This window comes from Podarcis bocagei, assembly GCF_964188305.1.
Source record: "Podarcis bocagei genome assembly, chromosome: 6".
NCBI classification, from domain to species: Eukaryota; Metazoa; Chordata; class Lepidosauria; order Squamata; family Lacertidae; genus Podarcis; species Podarcis bocagei.
This window is the reverse complement of record NC_138130.1, coordinates 84,370,697-84,397,491: the sequence shown is the minus strand read 5'-3', so window position 1 is coordinate 84,397,491 and position 26,795 is coordinate 84,370,697. Positions and strand designations below refer to the sequence as shown.

Below are 26,795 nucleotides of genomic sequence, written 5' to 3'. Positions count from 1 at the left end.
CCGAGGAGGCCTGCTGCCCCTGCTTTCCTCCTCCTCAGCAAGCGCGGCAAAACTCTTCGCCGGCCAGGAGAACCTCCCCCTGCCTCCCGCTAGCTCAAGTCACACCCCAGCGAAGGAGAAAAAAAAAACAACCTTCACGAAGCAGCCCCTCTCGGCCGGGGCTGAAAATGATTTTGGCACCGGCAGGCCGGGGCGACGCAGTGCGAAGCGGGGCACTCTTCCAACTTTTCCTCTCGCCGCCCGCTCCCCCCCCCCCCACCGCGAGAGCCAAGGCCATCAGCAAGCGCTTCACGCGCCGACGCTTCCCAGAGGCTCCTCGCGCGCCTGGCCGGGCTCCGGGTCCCGGCGCGCGCGCGTCCCCACCATGCAGACGGCCAAGGTAAGGAGTGCGCAGGGAGCGGGGAGACGCGCGCGACGCCGCGGAACCTCGGCGCAAACTTCCCGCCTGCTTGCCGTCGCTCCAATTCCTTTGCTAAGGCGGCGGCGGCTGCTGCTGCAAGCTGCTTCTGCCGGCGGGGCTGGAAGGCTTGGCGCGGATTTGGTTGAAAGGCGCGCGCTGAGGCGGCGGAGCTCTTCCCAAGGGGCGCGCGGGGTGCTTTTCCTCAGAGCCGGTGGGCGTCACTGGGTTGAGGATTCCCCGGGACAGGGAGAAGAAATAATAATAATAATAATAATAATAATAATAATAATAATAATAATAATAATAATAATAATAATAATAATAATGATGATGATGATGATGATGATGATGATGATGATGATGATGATGAAAAGAATAAATTCGAAGCAGCTTTTAAATTCGGTCCGAATGGGAAGCGTGACCTGGGCAGAGAGTTACCTCTTGCCAGCTGAGATGCTCGCGAAAGGGAGCGCGGCTGGGATGCGCGGTTGCGCAGCGGGAGAATCGTTCGCACTGCCGCCCCGCAAACCAGGGCTGAGGACGCTGTTGGGCTGGCGCTGTAACAACCTGCATTGCAAGGAGGTGGGGCTGGACTAGATGGCCCTTGTGGGATCCTTTCCAGCTCTCGAAGTTCTATGACCAAGCGTTGCAACTGCGAGGAGTGAGGCTCCCGACCTGTAGTTATTTAACAGACGCAAGGATTAGGAGAGCGGAGCGAGGTGTGATATTGTGCAGGTTTACTGGGGCGCCGTGGATTTCTATACTTGGGCATCCTCTGCCAATGGCACCTACTTAGCTGACAGAATGATGTCTTTCTTGCTTGGGAAAAGGATTCCTAATGTGAAATAAACAGTTTTACTCGAGAACCTACCAAAGATTAAATCCTTTTGCTGGATTAGATCCTATTTGCTCAGAAGTTCTAAACCCCACATTGATCACCCTGAGACTGTGCATCTAGGGATCCATGCCCCCCTGCGCTTTCCTCTCACCACCTGTTTGAAGGATGGGTATCATCAATCTCAAAACTGAATTCTGGATGCTGATTTATCTGTTTGATGAGTTTATATGCACAGATCTAAGTTCCTATCAAAAATGATTTACCAATTTTAGGCTAGCTCGTTAAAGTTAATCTTTATATGTGTACCTGCTTGAGGGGGGGGTCAAGTAAATAAATAAAAATACTTAAATAAGTAGAAATTGTAGAAAGATTTTGACAGATTTTTCTGAGCACTTGGGGTCAAAATAAAGCAATTTAAAACAACAGTTGTTGAGACATTTCATTCCAAATCTGCTAGACAGAGCCAGACAGAGGATGATGGCAGGTGGGTGTCCTTCCTCCCTAACTTAAATCCTGGCTATGCCTATTCTTGGATTATGTCCAATTTAACTTGATAGGGCTTACTTTTGAATAGATGTGTAGGATTCCATTGCAAATCTCTCTTGCGAACTAAAACTGGTGTACCTGTTATCCTCCTTCAGATGTGGAAGTGTCGGGGAAGCAAACACCTAGAAAAGCATCCTTTATATGTTTTCATTTCCTGTGCATTATAGGTATGGGTGCTTGCCTGCCTTCTCTTGTGTGGACTCCCTTACCCTGGATTAGAGACTTTCAAGGTAAGCAAGCGCCCACTGCGTGCTCGAACCTGCGCTGACCGGCCTGAAGAGCTTCTGGAGCAGCTGTACGGGCGACTCACAGCAGGGATGCTCAGCGCTTTCCATCACACCTTGCAGCTGGAGCCTCTGGAAAAAGATCACAATACCAGTTGTCCAGCAGGGGGCAGATCAGCTGCGGACAAGGTATACCGGCTCCCTATCAACCTCAACAGCGTCTCTCCTTGGTCCTACAGGTAATGTGAATGCAATTCATCTGCCACTCCCTAGCTTAAAATGTGAAGTAGGGTTGTGTGATTGTCTTATCTCTCCACCTATGGCGCTGTGGCTATGTGTCGCTGAACTTCAGTTCCCATCAGCCCCAGCCAGCATGGCCAATGGTTAGGGGTAATGGAGGTCATAGTCCCTATAACATTTGGGGGGCCACAGGTTCCCCTAAGGAGACGCCACACATGTGACCTGTGTCGAATAGGACCAACCTATTGAGGCCGTTTCTTCATCTCTCTTCTGGTCTCTTAGAATTAGTCATGAGACAGACCTTGCTTAATGCTGCACTTTTAAAAATCAGGGCAGAACTATGAGAGCTGTGCTTGCAGCTGATTCACTCCCCCCCACCCCAACTTAATAGCAGCAGGACAGGTGAGCAGAACAGGGTCTGGGTGTCTTGTTCTGATCTCTAGTAATTAGGCTGTCACATTTTTAGCTCAACCACAGCATCTGGGAAGCTGCTATTTTAAATGTGCATACAGGTGTCACAACAGGAAGAACAGAATTCAAAGCAAATTTTTGTGCAAAAGTACTGTGAGCTCAGCTCTGATACTGAGCACATGTTCAGTTGTGCTGTGTTCCTGAATTTACAGGGCTCTATTAGAAAGCAAAAGTTGAGTCCACAGTCCTGGTCCCAACTATGCCTAGTCTAAGCAACAGCTTTCAGCCTCCAGTTCTGATTAATCGGGGCAGTCAACAAAACCAGAAATAGGATTAAGTTGTTTTGTCCCTGGTTTCTGTTTAGTGGCTCTTCTTTTTCTCTGGCTAAGTAGATGCAAGTACCCAAGTACCAGAGAGGCGAGTTCAAAAGTATTTACGTTTTATTTCATGGGTAATGCCTCCCATAAACAAGTTGGAACCTGAGAGGCCAGTTCAAATGCCTAAACAGCCTCAGTCCAGTATACCTGAAGGAGCGTCTCCACCTCCATCGTTCTGCCCGGACACTGAGGTCCATCGCCGAGGGCCTTCTGGCGGTTCCCTCACTGCAAGAAGCCAAGTTACAGGGAACCAGGCAGAGGGCCTTCTTGGTAGTGGCACCCGTCCTGTGGAACGCCCTCGCACCAGATGTCAAAGAGAAAAATAACTAACAAACTTTTAGAAGACATCTAAAGGCAGCCCTGTTTAGGGAAGCTTTTAATGTTTAATAGGTTATTGTATTTTAGTATTTTGTTGGAAGCCACCCAGAGTGGCTGGGGAAACCCAGCCAGATGGGCGGGGTATAAATTATTATTATTATTATTATTATTATTATTATTATTATTATTATGCTGTCCAGTGGTTTCGCCCCTAGAAAACAGGTGCTGGTACTCACCATAAAGTTGTTACAGTAAGTGCTGCACTTTTTAACAACTAAAAAAAAGAAGTGCCGATAGTGCATACATTGAGTACCCCCTGAAAAATTTGTACTGATCTTGTCGGTCCTTGAGAGAGCTGTGCTGTGCTCCCCTGCACATGCTCTCTCCCCCACCCAGTTGCACAGATGCTGAGATGTCCCGCTCTCGAATTCGCCTGCCTTTGTTTCCCTTCCGCATGGGCCCCTCCTGATTACTTTTCATCTCCTCGCTGACTTGTTCACCAGCTCCCCCTTGTGATGTCATCTCCAGATGTCATTGGCCTGACCAGTTTAGAGTCCAGATTATTATTAATGATGGTGATGGTAAATAAATCCAGGCCTAAAGTCTTTTCCTGCAGCTCTTCCCTGGACACCTAACCCCAGTTTGATACGCTGCCATTTATCACTGCTCCTTCCGGTCCGTGTGGCTGCATTCCTAGCTCAGGCAACTGGGTTATTTCACAAAAGAGATAGAAGGCATCTGCTGAAATCCACATGTAGGATAGTCTTGCCAGACAGATCTGCCATAAGCCTTTTTGGATCTGTAGTGCAGAGGTAGGGAACAGGATCTGGCCACTGGGCCAGATCATTCTTCCACCTACTCATGCAAGCCAACTATGACAGATGGGTGGGGCTACTCATCTGTCAATCACCTAACATCACAGTGTCATCAGGTGGCCCTTTTTAGCACAGGACTTTACAGGCAATGCCAGTCGTCTGTTCAGCAGTGCCTGCGCAACCCTGCTGTAGTGGCATGCGCTGCCTTTCCATATGTGTAATTCAATTCAATTCATCTCAGCTCATAGTCCTTAGGACTACGTCAGCAGGTTGATTTGGCATCAGTTCAGCATCAGCATGCTTAGAAGATGCAGAGCCACCACACAGGTGCAGAGTACCACAAAAGTGTTTCATCAAAGAACACACCTAAGGGATTGTTCAGTTGAAATTGCGCCCTTGCAAGGGGAAAGCTAACACAACACAAGTAGAAGTTCTCCAGTGTACTGTAGACGAACCAGGTCACTTAGTGCCATTCGCTTGCAGAAACGATCATATGGAGCAATGCAGAGATGTGGAAGCATTTGGAAAGACCTGTAGGTATACATTGGAACAAATTGCATGTAAAAAATGGCACTGCCATTGTAACTCTCATGCTCTGTGCTGAAAATTCCACCTCTCAAATTGGATGGGCAACAGCATTTGGGCTCTTTAAAATGCACTCAGGGATCTAACTTAATATGTTGAGCCTAAACCTTGCTGTTCAGCAGAATGTACCAATAGCTCCAGTGGAAGATGCGTCTGGCAAGCATGCTTAAGACTGTAGCCACTGCCTTCTTTGTTCTTTTCTTTATTTCACTGGATGTTAATTTGACTACAGAAAATGGTCAAAATGTTAGAGGTGCCTGCGTGTAAGGAAACAGTCTACTTAAACTAGTCTGAATGGCTTGAGTAAGTCAGCAAAGTACAAAAGAAAACATAATTATCAGGATTCTAATCTGCAGGAAGAGATCTTCTTTATCCCAAATCAATTAAACTTTAAGCAGAAAGGCCATATCTTAGTAGTAGTGCTCATGTTTTGCATGCAGAAGGTATAGCTGGGAATGTCCCTTGCCTGAAACCCTGGAAAGCTGCAGCCAGTGAGTGTGGACAATACCGAGTTAAATAGGCCAATGGTGTGTCTCACTGTAAGCCTGCTAGTCCTATATACATTTCAAAGACCTAATTCCAAATAGGCTTCAGTTGCCACTCAAAGAGTTTTAGAAGTGTTAAAGGATTTAGGAGACCGAGCTTAAGACATATATTTTTCTTGAGTGTCTCTCAAGGGAGGCACACAAGTATTTTGCAACGTTAAACTCCCTGACTCTTGGTAACACTTATTTTTGCAGCCTCCATTCTATAGGGCCCAAACTGGCACTACTGCTTTCACGTTCTTCTTCTGTATTTTTAATGACTAATTCCAGACATCCTGAACAGAGTCCAACTTGTAGGAAGCTTAGGCAGACTACAGTCATATTGAATCACTATTAATTCACTCCTGACACTGAGCAACAAAACATTTAAGGTTTGAAGCAAATATAATTTTGTTAACAGCAATAGCAAATGCAATTGGATAAGCTCTTGGGACTCAGTCCTGTTTGCCTTTAACCGATTTGTACATGCATTTCAAAAATCTAAAAGGTAGTCATTTCTTTAGACTTTTTTTGTACATTCAGGCACTCCAAATACAAATTCCAGGTGCACAAATATATGTTCTGGTTAGATCAGCGTCAGAGTTGGATAAGAATGGGTCAGTGAGTGACTTGGCCTTCCCAAAGTGCTAGTTTGCACAGCTTAAGAATATTTTAGAAAATGTAAACCATGGTAAATAGTGAGCATCGTGCAATAAATTTGTTTTGACCATTCTCCTATAGCAGGTTAATTTGGTCATATTTATATGGGGTGGATGTGTTTAAGTAAAAAAGGTTTTCTTGTGTGTGTGTGTTTCTTTGTGGCTGATTAGCTGTTCTCCCTGTGCAAAGGTCAGAGGGGGCAGGGTTTCTGTTGAGGCAGGGGATTAGCTGTGGGAGGAGCTTATCAGACCTAGCAGGGCAGCAGTTGAAGGAGCAAAAAAGGTTTTCTTGTGTGTGTGTGTTTCTTTGTGGCTGATTAGCTGTTCTCCCTGTGCAAAGGTCAGAGGGGGCAGGGTTTCTGTTGAGGCAGGGGATTAGCTGTGGGAGGAGCTTATCAGACCTAGTTTGATCCATCTTTTAGATTTAGGGGAGCTAGTCTCAAACGTTTGTTGGGGGAGACCTAGGTTTTTTTTCTTGTGGGGGGAGTTATTTGTCCTGTCTTCACGCTTTTTATGATGGAGGGCCGCTGTAGCCACCCCCAACGACACGTTCTCAGGATGGAGGGGGAGGGAACAGCTGCAGTCGCCTGCAGTTCCTGCGCAATGTTTGCCATCTTGCCAAAGGTTGCAGGCAGCTTTACCTGCAGCAATTGCATGTTGATTGCCCTCTTAAAAGACAAAGTCCAGCAACTGGAGGAACGTGTAGCTACGCTCCAAAGAATTAGAGAGCTGGAGCTCTTCTTGGAAGCAACAGAGCACACCGTCTCCACCAAGGAGGAGACAGGGGACTCCCCTGAGAAGGAGGCTAGTTCACCAACACAGGAGCCAGATATATGGAAAAACGTGACTCAAAGAAGTAGGAGGCCCAGGGTTCGCTCTGATTGTTTAGAAATACACAATCGCTTTGAGGTCCTCTCCCCTAGCATGGAAGACGAAGAGCAGACTCCATTTGAGGATCTCTCCCTCATTACAGTCGATCAGGTATATGAAGACGAGCAGCAAAGTCAGTCCTCAGGGAATGTGCAGGCGACCTTGGAACGGACAGCTCACGGAAGAACCCCGACCAAACCTAAGAGGAGGTGTGTAGTGGTGATAGGGGATTCCCTACTGAGGGGAACAGAAGCAGTGATCTGTGGGCCTGACAAGATGTCTCGGGAAGTGTGCTGTCTCCCCGGGGCTAAGATCCAAGATGTAACTGAACGACTGCAAGGAATCATAAAACCCACTGACGAATACCCCTTCCTCTTGGTTCATGTGGGAACCAATGACACTGCAAGCAATAGCCTCCAGAAGATCAAAAGAGACTACGAGGCTCTCGGCAGGAAATTGAAGCAACTAAATGCACAAATTGTCATCTCATCTGTCCTCCCAGTTGAACGACGTGGCCCAGGGAGAGAGGAAAAAATAGTGGAAGTGAACAGCTGGCTTCGCAAATGGTGTAAACAGGAACGGTTTGGATTCTTAGATCACGGACTGCAGTTTCTTGAAAATGGACTTCTGGCAAGCGATGGGCTGCACCTCACAACGGTTGGGAGAAATGTTTTTGCCAAAAATCTCAGAAACCTCATCAGGAGGGCTTTAAACTGACTAATGTGGGGGAGGGAGACAGTGCTCCTGAAGGTAGGAGTCTATCAATTGATGAAGATGATCATCCAAATGTCATAGACCAAATGGAGCAAACAGCACGCAGACCTAGTGGTGGGAGGAAAAAATCCTTAAATAAGAGACACGGGGGAATGATTAATGGACTTCAATGTCTGTACACTAATGCGCAAAGCATGGGAAATAAACAAGATGAGCTTGAGCTCTTGGTACAGCAAACTAAATATGACATAATAGGCATCACTGAAACCTGGTGGGATTGGAATGTAATAATGGGGGGATACAATCTATTTCAGAGAAACAGACCAGATAAGAAAGGAGGAGGAGTGGCGTTATATGTCAGGGATGTGTATACCTGTGAAGAGATCCAAGATTTAGAACCTCAAAGCCAAAGTGAGAGCATTTGGGTCAAAATTAAGGGAGAGAAGAATAACAGAGATCTCATTGTGGGAGTTTACTATAGATCCCCAAGCCAAATGGAGGACATAGATGATGCCTTCCTGGAACAGATGGCCAAGCATGCAAAAGGAAGGGAGATAGTAGTAATGGGGGACTTCAATTACCTGGATATTTGTTGGATGTCAAACTCAGCCAAGAGCATAAGGTCAAACAGATTCCTCACTGGCCTTGCAGACAACTTCATTGTCCAGAAAGTGGGAGAAGCAACAAGAGGAACAGCCATTTTAGATCTGGTCCTAACCAATGTTGATGACCTGGTTAGTGGGGTAGAAGTGGAAGGATCATTAGGCGCGAGTGATCATGCTCTTCTGAAGTTTACTATACAGCGGAAAGGAGCAGCCAAGCATACTAGGACTCAATTTCTTGACTTTAAGAAAGCCGACTTCATTAAACTTAGGGAAGTGCTGGGTGAGATCCCATGGACAGTAATACTAAAAGGAAAGGGAGTTCATGATGGCTGGGAGTTTGTTAAGAGGGAGATAGTAAAAGCACAACATCAGGCAATACCAATGAGACGGAAACATGGAAGGTGCCTAAAGAAGCCAGGGTGGCTATCTAAAGAACTTTTAACTGAGTTAAGATTAAAAAAGGATGTGTACAAAAAATGGAAAAGGGGGGAAACCACCAAAGAGGAATTCAAACAAATAGCCAGCACGTGTAGACACAAAGTCAGAAAAGCTAAAGCACAGAATGAACTCAGGCTGGCTAGAGAGGTTAAAAGCAACAAAAAAGGCTTTTATGGGTATGTTCGTAGCAAAAGGAAGAACGAAGAAACAGTGGGGTCACTCAGAGGAGAAGATGGTGAAATGCAAACAGGGGACACAGAAAGGGCTGAACTCCTCAATGCTTTCTTTGCCTCAGTCTTCTCCGATAAAGAAAACAATGCCCGGCCTGAAGAATTTGGAGCAAATGATTCAGCAAAGGAAACACAGCCCAGAATAACTAAGGAGATAGTACAAGAATACTTGGCTAGTTTAGATGTATTCAAGTCTCCAGGGCCAGATGAACTGCATCCAAGAGTATTAAAAGAACTGGCAGATGTGATCTCAGAACCACTGGCAGTCATCTTTGAGAATTCCTGGAGAACAGGCGAAGTCCCGGCAGACTGGAGGAGGGCAAATGTTGTCCCTATTTTCAAAAAGGGGAAAAGAGAGGACCCAAATAATTATCGCCCAGTCAGTCTGACATCAATACCAGGGAAGATTCTGGAGCAGATCATTAAGCAAACAGTCTGTGAGCACCTAGAAAGGAATGCTGTGATCACCAATAGTCAGCATGGATTTCTGAAAAATAAGTCATGTCAGACTAACCTGATCTCGTTTTTTGACAGAATTGCAAGCCTGGTAGATGAAGGGAACGCAGTGGATGTAGCCTACCTTGATTTCCGCAAGGTGTTTGACAAGGTGCCCCATGATATTCTTGTAAAGAAGCTGGTAAAATGCGGTCTTGACTATGCTACCACTCAGTGGATTTGTAACTGGCTGACTGACCGAACCCAAAGGGTGCTCATCAATGGTTCCTCTTCATCCTGGAGAAGAGTGACTAGTGGGGTGCCACAGGGTTCTGTCTTGGGCCCGGTCTTATTCAACATCTTTATCAACGACTTGGATGATGGACTCAAGGGCATCCTGATCAAATTTGCAGATGACACCAAACTGGGAGGGGTGGCTAACACCCCAGAGGACAGGATCACACTTCAAAACGACCTTGACAGATTAGAGAACTGGGCAAAAACAAACAAGATGAATTTTAACAGGGAGAAATGTAAAGTATTGCACTTGGGCAAAAAAAATGAGAGGCACAAATACAAGATGGGTGACACCTGGCTTGAGAGCAGTACATGTGAAAAGGATCTAGGAGTCTTGGTTGACCATAAACTTGACATGAGCCAACAGTGTGATGCGGCAGCTAAAAAAGCCAATGCAATTCTGGGCTGCATCAATAGGAGTATAGCATCTAGATCAAGGGAGGTAATAGTGCCACTGTATTCTGCTCTGGTCAGACCTCACCTAGAGTACTGTGTCCAGTTCTGGGCACCACAATTCAAGAAGGACACTGACAAACTGGAACGTGTCCAGAGGAGGGCAACCAAAATGGTCAAAGGCCTGGAAACGATGCCTTATGAGGAACGGCTAAGGGAGCTGGGCATGTTTAGCCTGGAGAAGAGGAGGTTAAGGGGTGATATGATAGCCATGTTCAAATATATAAAAGGATGTCACATAGAGGAGGGAGAAAGGTTGTTTTCTGCTGCTCCAGAGAAGCGGACACGGAGCAATGGATCCAAACTACAAGAAAGAAGATTCCACCTAAACATTAGGAAGAACTTCCTGACAGTAAGAGCTGTTCGACAGTAGAATTTGCTGCCAAGGAGTGTGGTGGAGTCTCCTGCTTTGGAGGTCTTTAAGCAGAGGCTTGACAACCATATGTCAGGAGTGCTCTGATGGGGTTTCCTGCTTGGCAGGGGGTTGGACTCGATGGCCCTTGTGGTCTCTTCCAACTCTATGATTCTATGATTCTATGATTCTAAGTAAGTCTGGTACGTGGAGTTTGAAGCACTAATAGGGTTTTGAGTGGGGGGAGGGTTCCCACTCATTAAAAAAACAACACCTCAATCTTTTTCTATTCATTCTTTAAATGAAAGTCACCGTGTCACAAATGGGAAAGCCTGTTTTACAATAAAGCACAGTCATACCGTGAAGACCCTGTTTATCCTTCATGGGGTTTTTTTTGCATGTAGCCATTTGTGTGTAAAAAGCTGCACCAGTTGATTTACTGACTGTCAGGCAGTCTTTAGGCACCATGGCATTTACCAGAAGAAGAAAAAACTGGACCTAGAAAACCCTGCTTCACCTTTTTTCCTTTTTCCTTACTGGTGTGTTAGCATGTGAGCCTCTTTCTCAGGGCTTACTATTTCCTAGAATGCTATATACGGTAAATATAACTATACTTGTATCACATGTATTATTGTAGACAGGCAGGGATTCCCTACGTGAACAGATAGCTCAAGCCACCAAAGCCTTTCTTTTTAAAAGGGGGCATTTCTGCCCCAAGGCAATGAAGCTTGGTTGTGCAAAAAGTGAGCTTTCTCAGGAAAAATCGCTTCTGCTTCACATATGGACATGAGTTGCAGAAACTTGGATCTAGTTTTGTGTTCCATTTGAAGCCAGAGGTCATGTTCTTCCTCTTTCCAGAGCATCCATCTATGTGATGCTGGAGCTCTGGGCCAAACATGTCCCCAAGCATGGCTTTGAATTACGCCTAATTTCTTCCATTCCGCATTTGTTAGTAAGCTTCCAAGCAGCAACAGCTTCTGAAAAGGAAAGGTTATCCGATTTCCCCCACCTCTTATTTAAACCTGCTTTTGCCTTCCTTGCTTTTACAAATAGGTACTTATCGCCTGCCTGTGAGTAGACAAATATCCCCTATTATGACGAAGGGCAGAACTACACATTCATTGCAGCTCTGTGAGTCCTTCAAAAGTGTAACTGGGTCCTACTAAGTCAAGGAAGGGAGATCCAGGAGTTTTGGCTGTTACATGACACTTCTCCCCTCTCCTCCGCTCCTGCCATGTGCTCCCTGTGTAAATCTGCTCCAGAGGGGTTTTTTTTGGGGGGGGGAACCCTGGAAGAGTTTTAGGGGGCACACAAAGGGTGCTGAGGTTAGGGGCTCACAGCTAAAACATTGCACATCTAATACTCATTGTGTTGGCAGGACTGTTTTGTTGGACCACCACCTCCCCAAGCTGCTGCTTTTTTTGGCAAAGAGTGATAAGGGAAGAATTTTGGGCCTGCTGTTAAAAATGAGCAGGAGCAGGGCCAGAAAAAAAGGGGTCCAACTCTGTCCACAACAAAGGCACTGCATTAGTTCTAAGGATGTGTGGGAGAACAGAGACGACGTACCCTCTACAGCTAAGAATCCCGGGAAGGAATACGGGCAAACTATTGATGTGCATCGGCTATGAGAGAGTTGAGCCGAATGAATCCACCTTACCATTGCATGAACGAGGAAATTGAGCATGCCTTTGTTTCAGATGCTGATCCGTTTAGGGAGCTGTCCAAAGGGTTTCTCTCTCCAAGTTTTCAAATAAGCAGGCCGTGTTTAAGAGCTGCAGCTGTTCCCCTCCTCCCCTCTCCTTGGCATAATAACGAAAACATTATTTAATGCAGTGCAAAGCAACTGTCAACATTTTGCCGTAATCTTTTCCAGCTGGGATAAAACAAGGAATTGGGAGACGGTATAGGACGCACAAACTGAGTCCCTTTTCTTTTCCTTTGGCACAGAATCTCCTATGACCCGGCAAGGTATCCAAAGTACATCCCCGAAGCCTATTGCCTATGCAAGGGCTGCCTGACTGGTGTTTACGGGGAGGAGAACTTCCACTTCCGGAGTGTCCCGGTGCTAATGCCAGCAGTCATCTTGCGCCGAACCACGACGTGCACCGGAGGACGCTATGTCTACACAGAGGATTATGTCACTATCCCAGTGGGCTGCACCTGTGTACCACAGGTACATGAAAAAGAAGTAGATGGTGTAAATTCCAGCATAGACAAGCAAGGGGTAAAGTTGCTCGTTGAATCGTAACAGCAAGACATCATCAGAATGAAGGTCCCAGAAGAAACCTGATGGCAGAGGTTGCTTTGCATGTCCTTTTAGCTTCGCCATTCCCTGGTTCTGGGAGTTCTGGAGTCCATTCATAAACACACACACACACCTGCATGATGATGTGGGCTGCAGCCTGCATCCATAATGAGCCATTGGAGAACAGTCCATATGCACAGGACGTTTGTGCCAGCTCAAATACAGTCCCCTTCAGTGCAGTCAGATAATGTACCCGGCTGCGAGGCCCTTGTTTTTGAGAGGCCAGGTGGTGCTTGTGCATATATAGGGCCTACCTATAGAAGCAGCGTGCTTTGAAAATATCATTACAAACGTTGCGAAGACAGAAGCTGGAGGTGTGGTGGGACACAGTCCAGTGACACAGAGCCATGGTGAGATTTGAAGAATCATAATGGGAATGAACTGAACAAATTAAGAAATCACGCCTGGAAAGTAGCTCTGGGGATACAGTAGTGGTCCAGGAAATATGAGGCTTGTACCACCTAATAGCTGCTATAGATAAAGGCAGAGGTCCACAAATGTTGGCTTTGCTCTGAAGCAGAGCCATTATGTGTCGTCATCACTGACCCCCCTCTGAGACTCACAAATGCCCTGGGGTCTGTCATGTCACACTGAACCTTAAAGGTAGTGCAAGCAGCTCATTTTTTATCTGCTTCGAACATCAAATGATAGGGGACTCCCTTTTGTCACATCTTCTAAATCCTTAATGTAAAGGTCGCTGAAAGGGCTGTGTCTTTAAGATATGACCCTGATGTTGGGATTCTGATGTTAGGATTCTAACAGTGCAAGGTCCTGGACTCCTGATTATTTTTGTTTCGGCTTTAATTGTTACTTCTGTGTTCAAAGGAAGAAAACCTTTCACAAAATATCATTTCAAAAGCAGCGTCAGCAGACTCGCTGAAAAGGTAGCATCCTCACAGTGCAAAGGAGTATCAGTCCACAAATAGTTTACTCAAGGGGCAGGTGTGAAATGTAGAGAAGAGAAGAACTTTACTGCTGGCGTTAACGAGGAGTAAAGTACTGGTGTTTTCCCAGTTTACAGCTCAGATGTTGACCAGGACAGTATTGTATATGCCGCAAATGCACACCAACCCTATACAATATACTCTCGCTCACATAACATCATGGAAAGAGAAGTCTCGGCTTGAAAAGCAGTCTGGTTTATGACCCCTTTCAAAAGTGTGGAAACATGCCAGTTGCCTTTTTAAGATGTTCTTAGCTTTCAGCTTACAAGCCAGTTATCAGTTTTAGATTTTTCAGGCTGCAGGAGCCTTTGGGAATAACAAGGATGATGAGAGATCAGATAAATGAAACCAAACTGCTTGGCTAAGGGGGGGGGGGAATGTGCCTTGGCTTCCATCGGTGAGAGAGGAAAGCATCTGCCAAATTAAATGAATGTATGAGCCAAGAGCTCTAAACAGCAAAGGTTCAGAAAACTCTGTAAGCTGGAGGCAGCTGCCTCTTTAAACTCCCAATGATAGACAAAGCTGTTGGCTCAATTTACAGGGTTAATTCTGTCTATAACTCCTTTCTCCGTAACTTCCTACACTGAAAGCACCATCCTTTATGGATATTCTGTGGCTATTTCCCAAGTCATCCATTCCACTTGGTGAGAGTGAGCCATGGTTTTCTAATGCGTAATGTTAGCAAACATCAATAGGTTACCAAATTATAAAGGTAAAGGGACCCCTGACCATTAGGTCCAGTCGCGGAAAACTTTGGGGTTGCGGCACTCATCTCGCTTCATTGGCCGAGGGAGCCGGCGTACAGCTTCCGGGTCATGACTAAGCCGCTTCTGGCGAACCAGAGCAGCGCACGAAAATGCCGTTTACCTTCCTGCCAGAAGGGAATCGTGGGGATTCGAACCATCAACCTTCTGATCAGCAAGTCCTAGGCTCTGTGGTTTAACCCACAGCGCCACCCGCGTTGCTTTCCATGTATCTTTCTAGCTATTGGGTAGATGGTTGCTAATCTATCTCAAAATTGCACATGACACAGCACTTGCCATTTGGCCTTTGTTTAGGGTGACTAGAATGACACCGTTGGACCTTCAGTAGTTGTGTAGAAGGGGTGGCAATTTTTTGGGATGAAGATTTCCCCTCAATTTAAGGAAGACACAAACTGAGAATAGCAACTAGTATGATGACCTGAGAAGGGTGACTAGGAGGAAGAATCTGTAAACCAAATCCTATACGGAACAATTAAAGAATACCTGGGTGCATCTAGCCTGGAAAAGATTAAGGATAGGCATTCCAGCCGTCTTCAAATATCTGAAGTGCTTTCATGTAGCAAATGGAAGAATTTTGTGTTCTGTTGCTCCCGAGGGTAAATCTAGAACAAATAGGTGGAAATGGTGGGAAAGCCAATTTTGGCTAAACCTTACGAGAAACTTCCTAAGAGTTTAACTTCCACTCAACAGCGGAACTGCCTGCCTCAGGAGGTATTGAGCTCTCTTTTCCTCATTGGAGATATTTAAGCAGAGGCTGAACGAATGTCAGGGATTTTGTAGTCACACCTTGCAATGTAGATCCTGCATTGGGCAGCGTGTTAGACAAGTTGACTTCCACGATTCCTTCCAACCCAGAGGCCCATCTCTGCATAAAAAGGCGTATCTGCCAAAATCCTTTCTTTTTCATAATGGACTCTGGGGATGAGAGGATTTATTCCATTCTGTTATTTCCTCTGGTGTGCTCTGCCCAGAGTTTAACTCCTGATCTCTAGTTTAACTATTATTAGTTTTTAAATTACAACGTTTTTTTCACCATCTAGCTCTCATTTCTAAGTTTCTGAAATTACAGCATGTATAGTTTGCAAATGAGCTGAAAACTGAGGCATCTCCCTCCCCACTGCTTTCTTAATGCACCTTTGTACTGATAAAACAGTGCAGGAAGATCCATAACAATGTGAACCTATTTTTGGACGGTTTTACTAATGTGCACACTTGTTTTGACACGCTGGTAAATACCTCCCAAAAAGAATCATCACACAATTGTATAGAATCACATATTGCATTTTTACAGTATTACCACACACATGTTAACGAACACACTGGTAAGATGGTAGAAAAGGGATTGCAGTGCAATCTTGATCAAGTTTGTTTCCTCCCCCCCACTGTTTTATCAACACGTGGGGAGGAATGACAGACACCCTGAAAAGCCACTGCTAATCAGAACAGGCAGCGCTGGGCAAAAACTTATCTGCTATAAGGTAGCTTCCTATGTTCCTCCATTAAAATGAAAAAGAAGAAAATAACTCAAATACAGAACTGTGAATTTCTAATCCAATTGGAAACAAGAGATCAACTAATTCAGATTTCCCAAAATCCAGGTAGAAACTTCTGAAATATGCCTAATGGAGCCTGGCTAACCTTTGCACCCATAACATGTCCTTCTTCTAGAAAACTTCCCAATGATTAATTTAATTTCTTTCTCCATCGCTGCGCTACACTGCACTATGCTGTGGCTCTTCCAACCGAGCATTCCTTTGAGATTACTTCACAGCCCTGAGTCCATGGACCCCTAACAGAATCTCTGCATTCTATACTGGGGTGGTGGGGAGGGGGAAGGAAGGCAGATTTAAAAGGAAAGAAATGCTTGTTGAATGCAGTCCAGACATAATTTGTGAGCACAATTCAAAGGAAACACTGGCAGCTATACATAAGTTGATATAACTTTTATGGCAGGAGCCCTTCCCTGCAACTTTTATTGGAAATTCAGAGGTGCAAATTGTGGTAGTCATTCACTTTAGTATCGAAATCAACTGACACAGAGGATTTTCCTTGCATCTGCCTTGTATTTTACAATACAACCAGCAGCATCCCACCATAATTTCCAGCATCAAACTGTTGAGGCATCTGTGACTGCTATACTATGCAACTCACTGGCATGCACTATCAGAGAACAGCTAATTTTAATGCACCCATTTGACCACAGTTCATATGCTAAACTGGGTGAATTATGTGTATCTGCAAGTGTCTAACGCTAAAGTTGTGGCTTTCAAATGCCCCCGGGGAATCTTTTCCACATTGGCAAACTAGTTAATGACCTCTGCACATTTTGGTTGGAGGCGATTATTCATAATGGGAAGGAGTAAGAATTTGCGTGGGGAATACAACTATTATTGTAGAGGAAACTGTTCCAATCAAAGAGCAGAGTACTTGGCGGCTTAAGTAAGGGCAAGATTTCAAAGTACAGGCAATATACAGGCTTAGTCTGGAGTTCTGAGATAATGTATACAAACCAGACTTGAACTATTGAAGATTTTGTGCCAAGGCATATGTATCCAATGTTCTCTTTTGCTCTTATTTCAGAATTTAGTTCATATTCAAACAAAAATTCAAAACCTTTGGTGGATAAGTTAAAGCACAGGTGGCTGTCACCTGTAGAATGCAGCCTGCAGGGATGCTGGGCAAGTGAGAGGTGCTATGGTCGTGGGAACTGCTGAAATGCAGGGCTGTATGAAGATGCCAGGGCACTCAACTTCATAAGAACATAAAAGAGGCCGTGCTGGATCAGGTCAATTGCCCATCTAGTCCAGGCAGACTGTTCCCACTGTGGCCAAGCGGATGTCTATGAGAAGCTTTCCTCTGCCCAAAATATAAGGGGGAAAGAAGGAGCAGGTGTGTAAACACCAGTGCATGGAAAGCTGGAAACCCCATGGGTAATGTTAACATCACACTTAACATGGATGTCAGCAAGCTCTTCAAAGCAAACTGGAGAAATGGGAGAATTGTAAAAATGGGAAGACTGACTTAAAAGGGAAGTAAGTACCATATTTTTCCACATATAAGATGATGTTTTTTATTATTAAAAAAAAGTTAAAAATTGGGGGTCATCCTATAAACGGATAGTGCAGAGGGGGGACGGGTGATTGGTGGCATCTGTGAGCAGGAGATTGTCAGCGGTGATTTGGCAGGTGATTGGTGGCTGCGGCCAGGCCTGCTGCCAATTCCCCCCTTTTCCTTAATTTGGAGTCCCAAAAAAATACAGTAGTATCCCGCACTGCTGAGCAGGGTGTAACTAAAACGAATGGTTGCAACTTTCCTCCCAGTAATTGTGTTAATCATTTGCTGGACTAGAGAGGAAGGAGCACCACACCTTCCCCTTCATTGTATCTTCAGTACAGGGAGGTCTCATTATCCATAAAATCAAACCAATACTCTTTAACAGTTAGGGTTTTGTACAATGACTGCAGCTCAGCCAATGGCTGGGGCAGAATAAAAACCTAGCCATTCCCCATCTCCAAAGCAGAACAGGATTTAGGCAGTTTGAAAGGTTGGCAAGTCCCTGTACCATAATACATCATACAAGAGAATCTAAGGACATTTTATGGCACACAAGCGTAAGAAAATGAATTCAGTACTGTGCATACAACTTCAGTTTGATAAAGGTCAGAAAGGTTATCCAATTGCCTCTTTGGATCAATGGATGTTATGCTGCAAAAGTGCTTAATGGCTTATTCAGAGAAAAATGAAATTAGTTCAGGTTTCGTATGCGAAAATGCTGTGAGATACACTTTGAGTGTTTGATGAGGGTCACGCTCTTCCGAATTGGGAAATAAGTATTTTGCAACTCAACCACGTGATAAAGTCAGGTTCACAATACACCTGGAAAGATAATATGGCAGCCTAATAACATAAAATGCCCCTTTAAAAAAAAACTTCTGACATAGCATTTTAGAATACTATAGTCTTCCATTTCTGTGCAACATTTTAATAAAACGTTTTCCCTTCCTCTCTAAGAAGGCAATAATTTATCACAAATCAAATACACAAGGTGGCAATTCATAATGAAAAATATAGAGCTAGTTACCAGTGCTGGAGTTCAGATTTATGCTTGCCAGGGACTCATGAAGAGGAACTTAGTTACATCACTTGTTCTCAGCTTCAGTTGCCCACAGAATTATAAAGAGCAATAGGAAAGGGAGCAAGACCTGTCATTTGGGTTGGCAGAGTATAAGAAGTGTTTTGGTGGGAGAAAGGTTATCCAATGTTATTGCACCTGTTCCATGTCCGCTTGCTCAACCCTCGCCTCTCATCACCTCTTCCCTCCTATTAGCACAAATATTGCTGAATGTTGAAAACAAATTACAAATGTTCACACCTCCAGAGAAGGGAAAAAGCCCCAGACTGAAATATTTGGTTAATTCTTTATGAGCAGTGTCAAGAAACAGAATCTAGTCCAGAATCATAGTTCACGTAACATCTAAATTCATTGGCTAGGTTTCGAGTATGTTTTGGAATAAACTTGCTCATCTTCACACCAAGATACTTAGCAGCATATTCCTCCATAACAGCACCTGCAGCAGAAAATGAACAAAAGATCATGTCTTAATGGAACAAAACGAGTAAGAACTTTCTTGTTGGCCTATCCCATTTCAAACAGTTGCCAACCTCAGACTTCTCAGAAGCAGGGCATGAGGGCAAATAGACTTTCTCTCTGGTTGCCCCGAGCAGCCAATGTCCAGACTCAACATTGAGATTTCAGTTTGCTATCATAGCAAAGCAATGGCATATTTAAATTATCTTTTTTAACTACTCCTGTTTCCCCCCACTATCCTATATCCCCTTACAACAGCTTTCTATGAGAGCTGACTGTTTCCCAAATCAAGATGCTGTACAAAGTCATGAGCATTATCCTTTTAAATGAATGCAGACACTATAATTATAGATAATAAGATGTTAGATGTTGCAATGCTTATACCTGTACAAAGCAGAACCTTTCCTTTAGCCAAGTATTTTATGGTTTCTGCAGTTTTTCTGAGACACTCTTCAGACAGGTAGGGTGGATCTGCTACGACAATGTCAAAACTGTGTGCTGTGAGGTTGGCCGGTAGGTTCAAGGGATTGTTGTAATCATAGAAAACATATTCAGCTCCATACACAGAAAATCTTTGGTCATATTCCAATAAACATGTTGAAAAATCTTTGTTGTCCTGTTCTTTCAATTTTTGATAAACACTGGGTGCACTAACACATGCTATTCTGAAAAGATAAAAGAAATAAAGAAAAAGGTTCAGATATTTAATCCAGAACTTGTGCTAAACAGTGTGCGTGGCAACTTGAACTTCGAATTGGCATAGCAATTACCTGAAAAAGAAACAAAACCCTCACACACCAAGTGGACTGTATCTTCCTTATTAAGAAAGGAGAACTCCCACAACTATCTGCAGGTATGACAAGGTTAAACAATGCATTTTTATTATCCACATATTTCCAACGATATCTCTACTGACTGCATTGTGTATATTCAACCATTACAGTTTTCATGCCCCAAGAAATGCAGTCCCCACCACATGTAGGAGCCAAGGGCTGAGCTTCTGTACTGCAAAAACAGTTGATCATACAGAGGTAACGTGCACAATTAGGACTGAGGCATGTCACAGGAACCAGAAAACATTGGTCCTCCAAACAGTTCTGGAATGCCATCTTACTCAAATTCACAATAAATATAAAAGAGGTCTTAGAGATGGACAGGAGTTCTTAGCATCATTCTGCAAAGTTCCCTTGGACCTCAGAAGTGAGGCTTGAAATCCATGCACAAATTAATAGATGGCCTCAAGTCTCAGTCTCAATTCATCTGTAAAACGGAAATGTTGGTTGCTTCGTCACAGGTAGGTGATAAGGGAAGCTTTGCATGTTATATGCTATGTAAAAATCATAAACAACATTTCACAGTCTTGTGCTTTAACGATCAAAGTTGTCTCACTATCAAAGCTATATCACAGTGATGTACTACAGAAAGGTTGACACGTTAACATACTACAAAAAACCCAGAAAACAGTATTACAATATTTTCAAAAAGACAAAAACACGTTGCTAGATTTATAGAACTCACCTGCCTCCGCTTCCAACTGCTCTTGCAGCCTCGTTAGCTAAATGGAGCGCAGTTTCAGCATCATACCAAAACTGGCTCAGTTGCTGGGGGTAATAAAGCACAAATATCAGTAATACACTTTTCTTATACAATAAATGTCAACAGAAGGGGGGGGGGGGGAACACAGACATCTGACTAAGCAAAATGGGGCTCAGGGTTGTATATGGCCTCCCCTACAGATATCCAATAGTTGTGTCCTTTTCTCTTTCCATTTTATTGTCCCCAAAGTAAAAAGGGCACACAGAAGAAAAAGGGAGACACAACATGTCAATGATCACGGTAGAGAACTGAAAGGTCAGACTGTGGAAGGATCAAGATGATAAGATACAATGGACTGAGTAGACAATGCTGAGTGTGGGGAGGGAGCCAGAGAAGCATCAGCAGCAACAGGGGTTGAGAACTGGCTGCTAGGTGAAGACAATGGACATACACTCCTGAATCACATTCATGTTAACAATTCATAATTTGTTAACAGTATTTAAAATATGTACATGTTTGCGGCCCAAGCTTATGAGACACACCAGGAACTACCGTATTTTTCGCTCTATAAGCCGCACCAAACCACAAGACACACCTAGTTTTTGGAGGAGGAAAACAAGAAAAAAAATATTCTGAATCTCAGAAGCCAGAACAGCAAGAGGGATCGCTGCGCAGTGAAAGCAGCAATCCCTCTCGCTGTTCTGGCTTCTGGGATAGCTGTGCAGCCTGCATTCGCTCCATAAGACGCACACACATTTCCCCTTACTTTTTAGGAGGGAAAAAGTGAGTCTTATAGAGCAAAAAATACGGTAGCTGCCAAGAGAAGTGGGCAAGGAAACTGGAATGGGAAACAAGCAGGGTGGGGGAGGACCACATGCTTGATGCTTGGAAGACATATGATGAGAGTTTCGTGTCCCAAACTGGGATCAAGAATACAAGTAAGATTTTCCTGGCTCCACTCTTGGTTCCCTGCACCCTCCAAATAACCAGTTCATACCCATTTCTTTGTCATGAGAAAAACTGGAAAGTACAGGTTAGGTAGAAAAAACTGAGCCAATGATAACTTTGTTTCTTAGTATTAAATTGGATCTTCGGTTCCGCTTAATTTTTCACTGAAGGAAAAGATAATCTCTCTTCCACTTTCCCAAACTGCAAGTTTCCCATGAGAAGCAAGCTAATGAGTGGAAATAGTGCAATTATACTAATGCGGTCAATGTCTAACAAACAGAGGAACACACACCACTATAGACAATTTGCTTGTCCAGAGTTTACATTCTCTGAACTGTTTCTCAATACAGCAAGCTGACTTTAAAGCCAAAACCAAGTAAAAAATTTCATCTGAGCTGTAACAATAATGGTGGATCTCGATGTCATTTAGCATTCCAACTATTGACAGTCTTGTTGGGTGCCTCTCTTCTCATTATTTTGTCCTGCATATCTGTGATCCTGTGCCATTCTATAGAAGTGCTACCACAAACTGTATTTTAGTCAAAATGCACTTGCTTACCCAGTTCTCTTCTATTGAGCCAAGAGAATTGTTATCAAATCTTTCTGTTGCCTTAACGTCTTCTCTCTGCTGTTGCTCAATATAGAACTCTTGCAGAGCAGATAAGGCTTCAGATGAAAGCTGAGGGACATCATCATCACTGTCACTCATTTTCTAGACGCAAAACAAAGCAAAATAAAACAACCCTTTTGTTAATTAACAAAATTCTTCAAAAGATACAAGGACTAGCTGTAAAATTATATCTCTTTGCCATAAGAGGCAGAGATGAGAGTGTTTTCTCGTTTCTGGCAACAACAAAAATTGGCAATATTTCAGAAATATTTTAAATTTCATACATTTTGACTGCCCATACATCACGGAGAGCATCTCTAGGAATCCTTATAGGAAAGGAGTTCTCAAATACTGTGGGTGTTTGCAGCTGATATTATTCCAGATTAATTCCCTTCCTATGTTATTTTCATGTTGAAGTTACATTTTAATTGGTGGGGAGCAAGAGAACTAGAAACGCTCTTTAGTTTCACTTTTAAGGTGTCAAGCAAAATTATGATGTTTAAACTGTATATTTTATTATTCTCTTCTGAGCCAATATCAGCACAGCTGTCAACTTCAAAAGAAACATGTTTTCATGTCTACAAACTTCCAGCTGTGTATATTTACGGTATGTTCAACATGGTTCATAATGAAAAGTCTTGTATGGATTAAGATCATATTTGACAAATGTATGCCTAAAGCAATTTAGTAGTAGTAGTAGTAGTAGTAGTAGTAGTAGTAGTAGTAGTAATTTTATACCCCACCCATCTGGCTGGGTTTCCCCAGCCACTCTGGGCAGCTTACAGTACATATAAAAAAAATTGTAAAACTTAAGACATTAATTTCCCCCCAATATAGGGCTACCTTCAGATATCTTCTAAAAGTCTGACAGTTGTTTATTTCCTTGACATCTGATGGGAGGGTGTTCCACAGGGCAGGCGCCACTACCAAGAAGGCCCTCTGCCTGGTTCCCTGTAACCTCACTACTCGCAGTGGGGGAACTGCCAGAAGGCCCTTGGAGCTGGACCTCAGTGTCTGGGCTGAACCATGGGGGTGGAGACGCTCCTTCAGGTATACTGGGCTGAGGCTGTTTAGGGCTTTAAAGGTCAGCACCAACACTCTGAATTGTGCTTGGAAACATACTGGGAGCCAATGTAGGTATTTCAGGACCGGTATTATATGGTCTCAGTGGCCGCTCCCAGTCACCAGTATAGCTGCTGCATTCTGGATTAATTGTCGTTTCCATGTCACCTTCAAATGTAGCCCCATGTAGAGTGCATTGCAGTAGTCAAAGTGGGAGATGACTAGAGCATGTACCACTCTGGCAAGACAGTCCGCAGGCAGGTAGGGTCTCAGCCTGCATACCAGATGGAGCTGGTAGACAGCTGCCCTGGACACAGAATTGACCTGCACCTCCATGGACAGCTGTGAGTCCAAAATGACTCCCAGGCTGCGCACCTGGTCCTTCAGGCGCACACTTACCCCAGTCAGGACTAGGGAGTCCCCCATACCTGTCTGCCCCGTCCCCCCAAAACAGTACTTCTGTCTTGTCAGGATTCAACCTCAATCTTGTTAGCCCCCATCCATCTTCCAACTGCCTCCAGACACTCACACAGGTCATTCACTGCCTTTACTGGTTCCGATTTAAAAGAGAGGCAGAGCTGGATATCATCCATATACTGATAAACACCTAGCCCAAACCCCCCAATGATCTCTCCCAGCGGCTCTATATAGATGTTAAAAACATCTCTCTAGTGCATTACAGAAATGCTTCTTAAAAAATTATTGCCTAGATCACCACCACTCTGGGGCTTTACGTGACCAATTTATATCAGAAACATATAACTGATCGGGACACAATTTCTTTATATAACTTTGTATAGCGGTTGGCATGTGGGGTGAGGTTTGGAAATAGTCAGACTCAAGCCCCACTCCCTCATAAAGCTCACGATGCGTCGGAAGTCACTTTGCCGCTTGACCTACATTGTACTATTGGTTTTGATTTTTATCTAAGCCGAGATGAGGAGCCTGCGTCCTGCCAGACGTTGTTGGATTACAACTCCTACCATCCCAGACTATGGACTGTGCTGAGATTGCCACAGGTTCTCCATCCCCAACCCGATTAGTTCAAGGAAGCCACCACACTTAAGACCCTATTCGCCCAATTCATATTTGCAGGTGCTGGAGTGAAGTAAAGCATGCCAAGACCTTCCTTGACTTCTGCTCAGCTGCAAACTCAGCAGGGAACTTTGGGTCCAGCCAAGGGACCAGGGAGAGTTTTACACTATTCCTGAAGCATTTTGGGCTCGCTGCCTCTTCTCAATACCACCCACTTGTGCAACCTTTTATATGCTCCCTCTTCCTGTCCTTTCAAAAAGAAAAAGAAAAGGGGGGCATCTGGGCTAGCGACTTCGAGAGCGCCCCAAACTGCTATGCATGCATCCCTGGAAGGCGGCGTGAGGAAATCTCAGCTAAATAGAACAAGTTTGCCACACTGACTGCCAAAAAAAAAAGTTTTTTAAGGAAGTGCGTTGGGAACTGCGGCGTGGAGGGACTCTGCAAACCCACGCAGACACACCTGACCTTCACAAGGAAAAAAACACACAATAAATAAACCCAAAGCGCTATTTGCGGGAACATGCTGCCTCACACGCCACTTTTGCCCCTGTCGCTAACCTTTTCCATGATGCTGCGAGCCCTGCCCAATGCAAACCTTCTCTCCCCACCCGCCCCGTCCCACGGCACGTCCTCTTCGTCCAACCTATTCCCCCCATAGGCACAACACTGAGAGCTGCCGGGCCTCCCCATTTCTTCTCGGGCCTCCGCTCCTTCCCTCCTGCGCCGGCAGCCATTTCCCCTTCCCCGCCACTCACCGCAGCGCGGCGGCCTCTCCGCCCGCGGCCTCCCTTCGTCAGGCTTCGCCCGCCTCCCCTCGCGAGCAGCCGGGAAGCTTCTCTCTTGCGCCCTCTAGCGCAGGGAAAGCGGCTCCTTTGCTCGCCCTGTTTGTCCCTCAGAGCGAGCCTGATTTTTTTACTGTTTTCTTTAATCTTGCCACCTGCGTTTATGACACACCTCATCTTTATTATTTAATTTTATATTAACGGAGTGTGGGTGGAACGGGCCAGTTAATAAACATGCAAAGCTTACCTATAAACCAATTAAGGAAAACCGACTTGGAAGCATGAGAATTAAAATAAAGAGGGGAGAGAGGCGTTTAAATAAAAGGGGGAGGGAGCTATTTGAAGGGAATAAACAGAACTTGGGGGGGGGGGAGAGAGAAATGGGAAACGAAGGGAAGGGTTTTAAAAAATGCTATTGGAGAGAACAACATTCATTAGCTCTGTATTACAATTAAGTTCAGCTACGTGACCCTGCCATTGCAAAAGACCCGAGGGGGCTTCAGTCACTCGGACTACCAGATTTATTTAGGATTGCAGTCTCCCGGGAAGTAAGACCCATTGAGCTGAATGGGGCTTGCTCCCAAGTTTAGGAATTGAGTCTTCGTTCTGAGCAAGCTTTTTCTCTCTCTCCAGTTTGTACATTGGTGTAACAAATCAGTTACTGTTAAGTAGTGCTGTTCCAAATGGTTACTGGATATATAAAACTGGTTAGCCTGATGGTCACGGCTATTGCCTGGTTCGACAACACTCCCATACTGCCCCAAGTCCTGGGCACCACTTAATATTAAATCGAGGGCTGCTGCCCCTCTGGTTGATTCCGTGGCTAACTGTTCTAGGGCAGTGTCATGCAAGGTACTCTATCTAGAAACATTACCTCTTTTGCCATAACAATTCCTCCCACTAATATCAACTCCATGTTGCACAGGGCTCAAGAGGTCATATGACCATCATTTTGTTGTTTTCTGACAGCTCCCGTGGAACAAGAATTAAACTAGATTTTCAATGGGCCATCAAAATCTTACCTCGGGTTAAGAACTTCATTCGTTCTGGAGGTCCGTTCTTAACCTGAAGCTGTTCTTAACCTGAAGCACCACTTTAGCTAATGGGGCCTCCTGCTGCCGCCGCAACGCTGCTGCGCGATTTCTGTTCTCATCCTGAAGCAAAGTTCTTAACCCAAGGTACTATTTCTGGGTTAGCGGAGTCTGTAACCTGTAGCATCTGTAACCCTAGGTACCACTGTAATGTTTTATCTTGTGCCTCCTTTCACCTCAACGGTAGTATTGACAGCAACTTTGGCATGCTGGATCAAAGCATGCACTGCATTGCAATGCTATGAGGTGTTTGCTATTGCTGTGTCTGGGGGCATTATTGCTCACTCCACCAGGCGTGCTGCTACCTTGGCTGCACCCAGAATTAAAGCTCCTGGCTGATATCTGTAGGATAGCCATCTCGTCCTCAGTTTCTTCCTTTATCAGGTACTATGGATCAGATACATTTTCCTTGGTCAAAGCTTTGTTCAGCAGGAGGGTGCTCCAGAAGAAAGTCTCAGTGTAGGGGAAGACCCCTGGACAGTTAAGTCCAGCCAAAGGCGACTATGGAGTGCAGCACTCATCTCGCTTTCAGGCCGAGGGAGCCAGCATTTGTCCCCAGACAGCTTTCCAGGGTCATGCGTCCAGTATGACTAAACCACTTCCGGTGCAAGAGCACTGTGACAGAAGCCAGAGTGCATGGAAATGCTGTTTACCTTACATCTGACTACAGATGGCTGCTCAGGCAAGTTACTGACCCATATGGGGAGAGCTGTTGAATATCCCATCTTAGGATCCTTTCTGCAGAAAAATCAAATATTGGTTCTTATTTAAGTCAGGAGATTGAAATAATCTTCCCTGT

At 44.6% G+C, this 26,795-nt stretch overlaps 2 protein-coding genes across 4 annotated transcripts; one reads left to right on the top strand and one right to left on the bottom strand.

The window, feature by feature from the left end:
• The first annotated feature begins 25 nt into the window (after positions 1-25).
• IL17D (interleukin 17D) lies at positions 26-14,027 on the top strand. The gene is given in 4 exon segments (XM_081199388.1): positions 26-379; positions 1,952-2,247; positions 12,279-12,570; positions 12,572-14,027. Coding segments are annotated over 4 exon segments (633 nt in total). The 5' UTR covers positions 26-364; the 3' UTR covers positions 12,602-14,027.
• Positions 14,028-18,750: 4,723 nt separating this feature from the next.
• On the bottom strand, positions 18,751-24,976 carry EEF1AKMT1 (EEF1A lysine methyltransferase 1). 3 transcript variants are annotated; one of them, XM_081199386.1, is made up of 5 exons: positions 24,879-24,976; positions 21,976-22,128; positions 20,451-20,533; positions 19,317-19,597; positions 18,751-18,912 (listed from the first exon to the last, which is right to left on the bottom strand). In XM_081199386.1, the coding sequence occupies exons 2-5, from the start codon at positions 22,123-22,125 to the stop codon at positions 18,776-18,778; spliced, it is 651 nt and encodes a 216-aa protein (XP_081055512.1). In that variant the 5' UTR covers positions 22,126-22,128; positions 24,879-24,976; the 3' UTR covers positions 18,751-18,775. The 3 variants fall into 3 exon arrangements, with proteins under 3 accessions (XP_081055512.1, XP_081055511.1, XP_081055513.1); XM_081199385.1 differs by lacking the exon at positions 24,879-24,976 and adding an exon at positions 24,682-24,829; XM_081199387.1 differs by lacking the exon at positions 24,879-24,976 and adding an exon at positions 24,208-24,674.
• Positions 24,977-26,795: the final 1,819 nt, after the last annotated feature.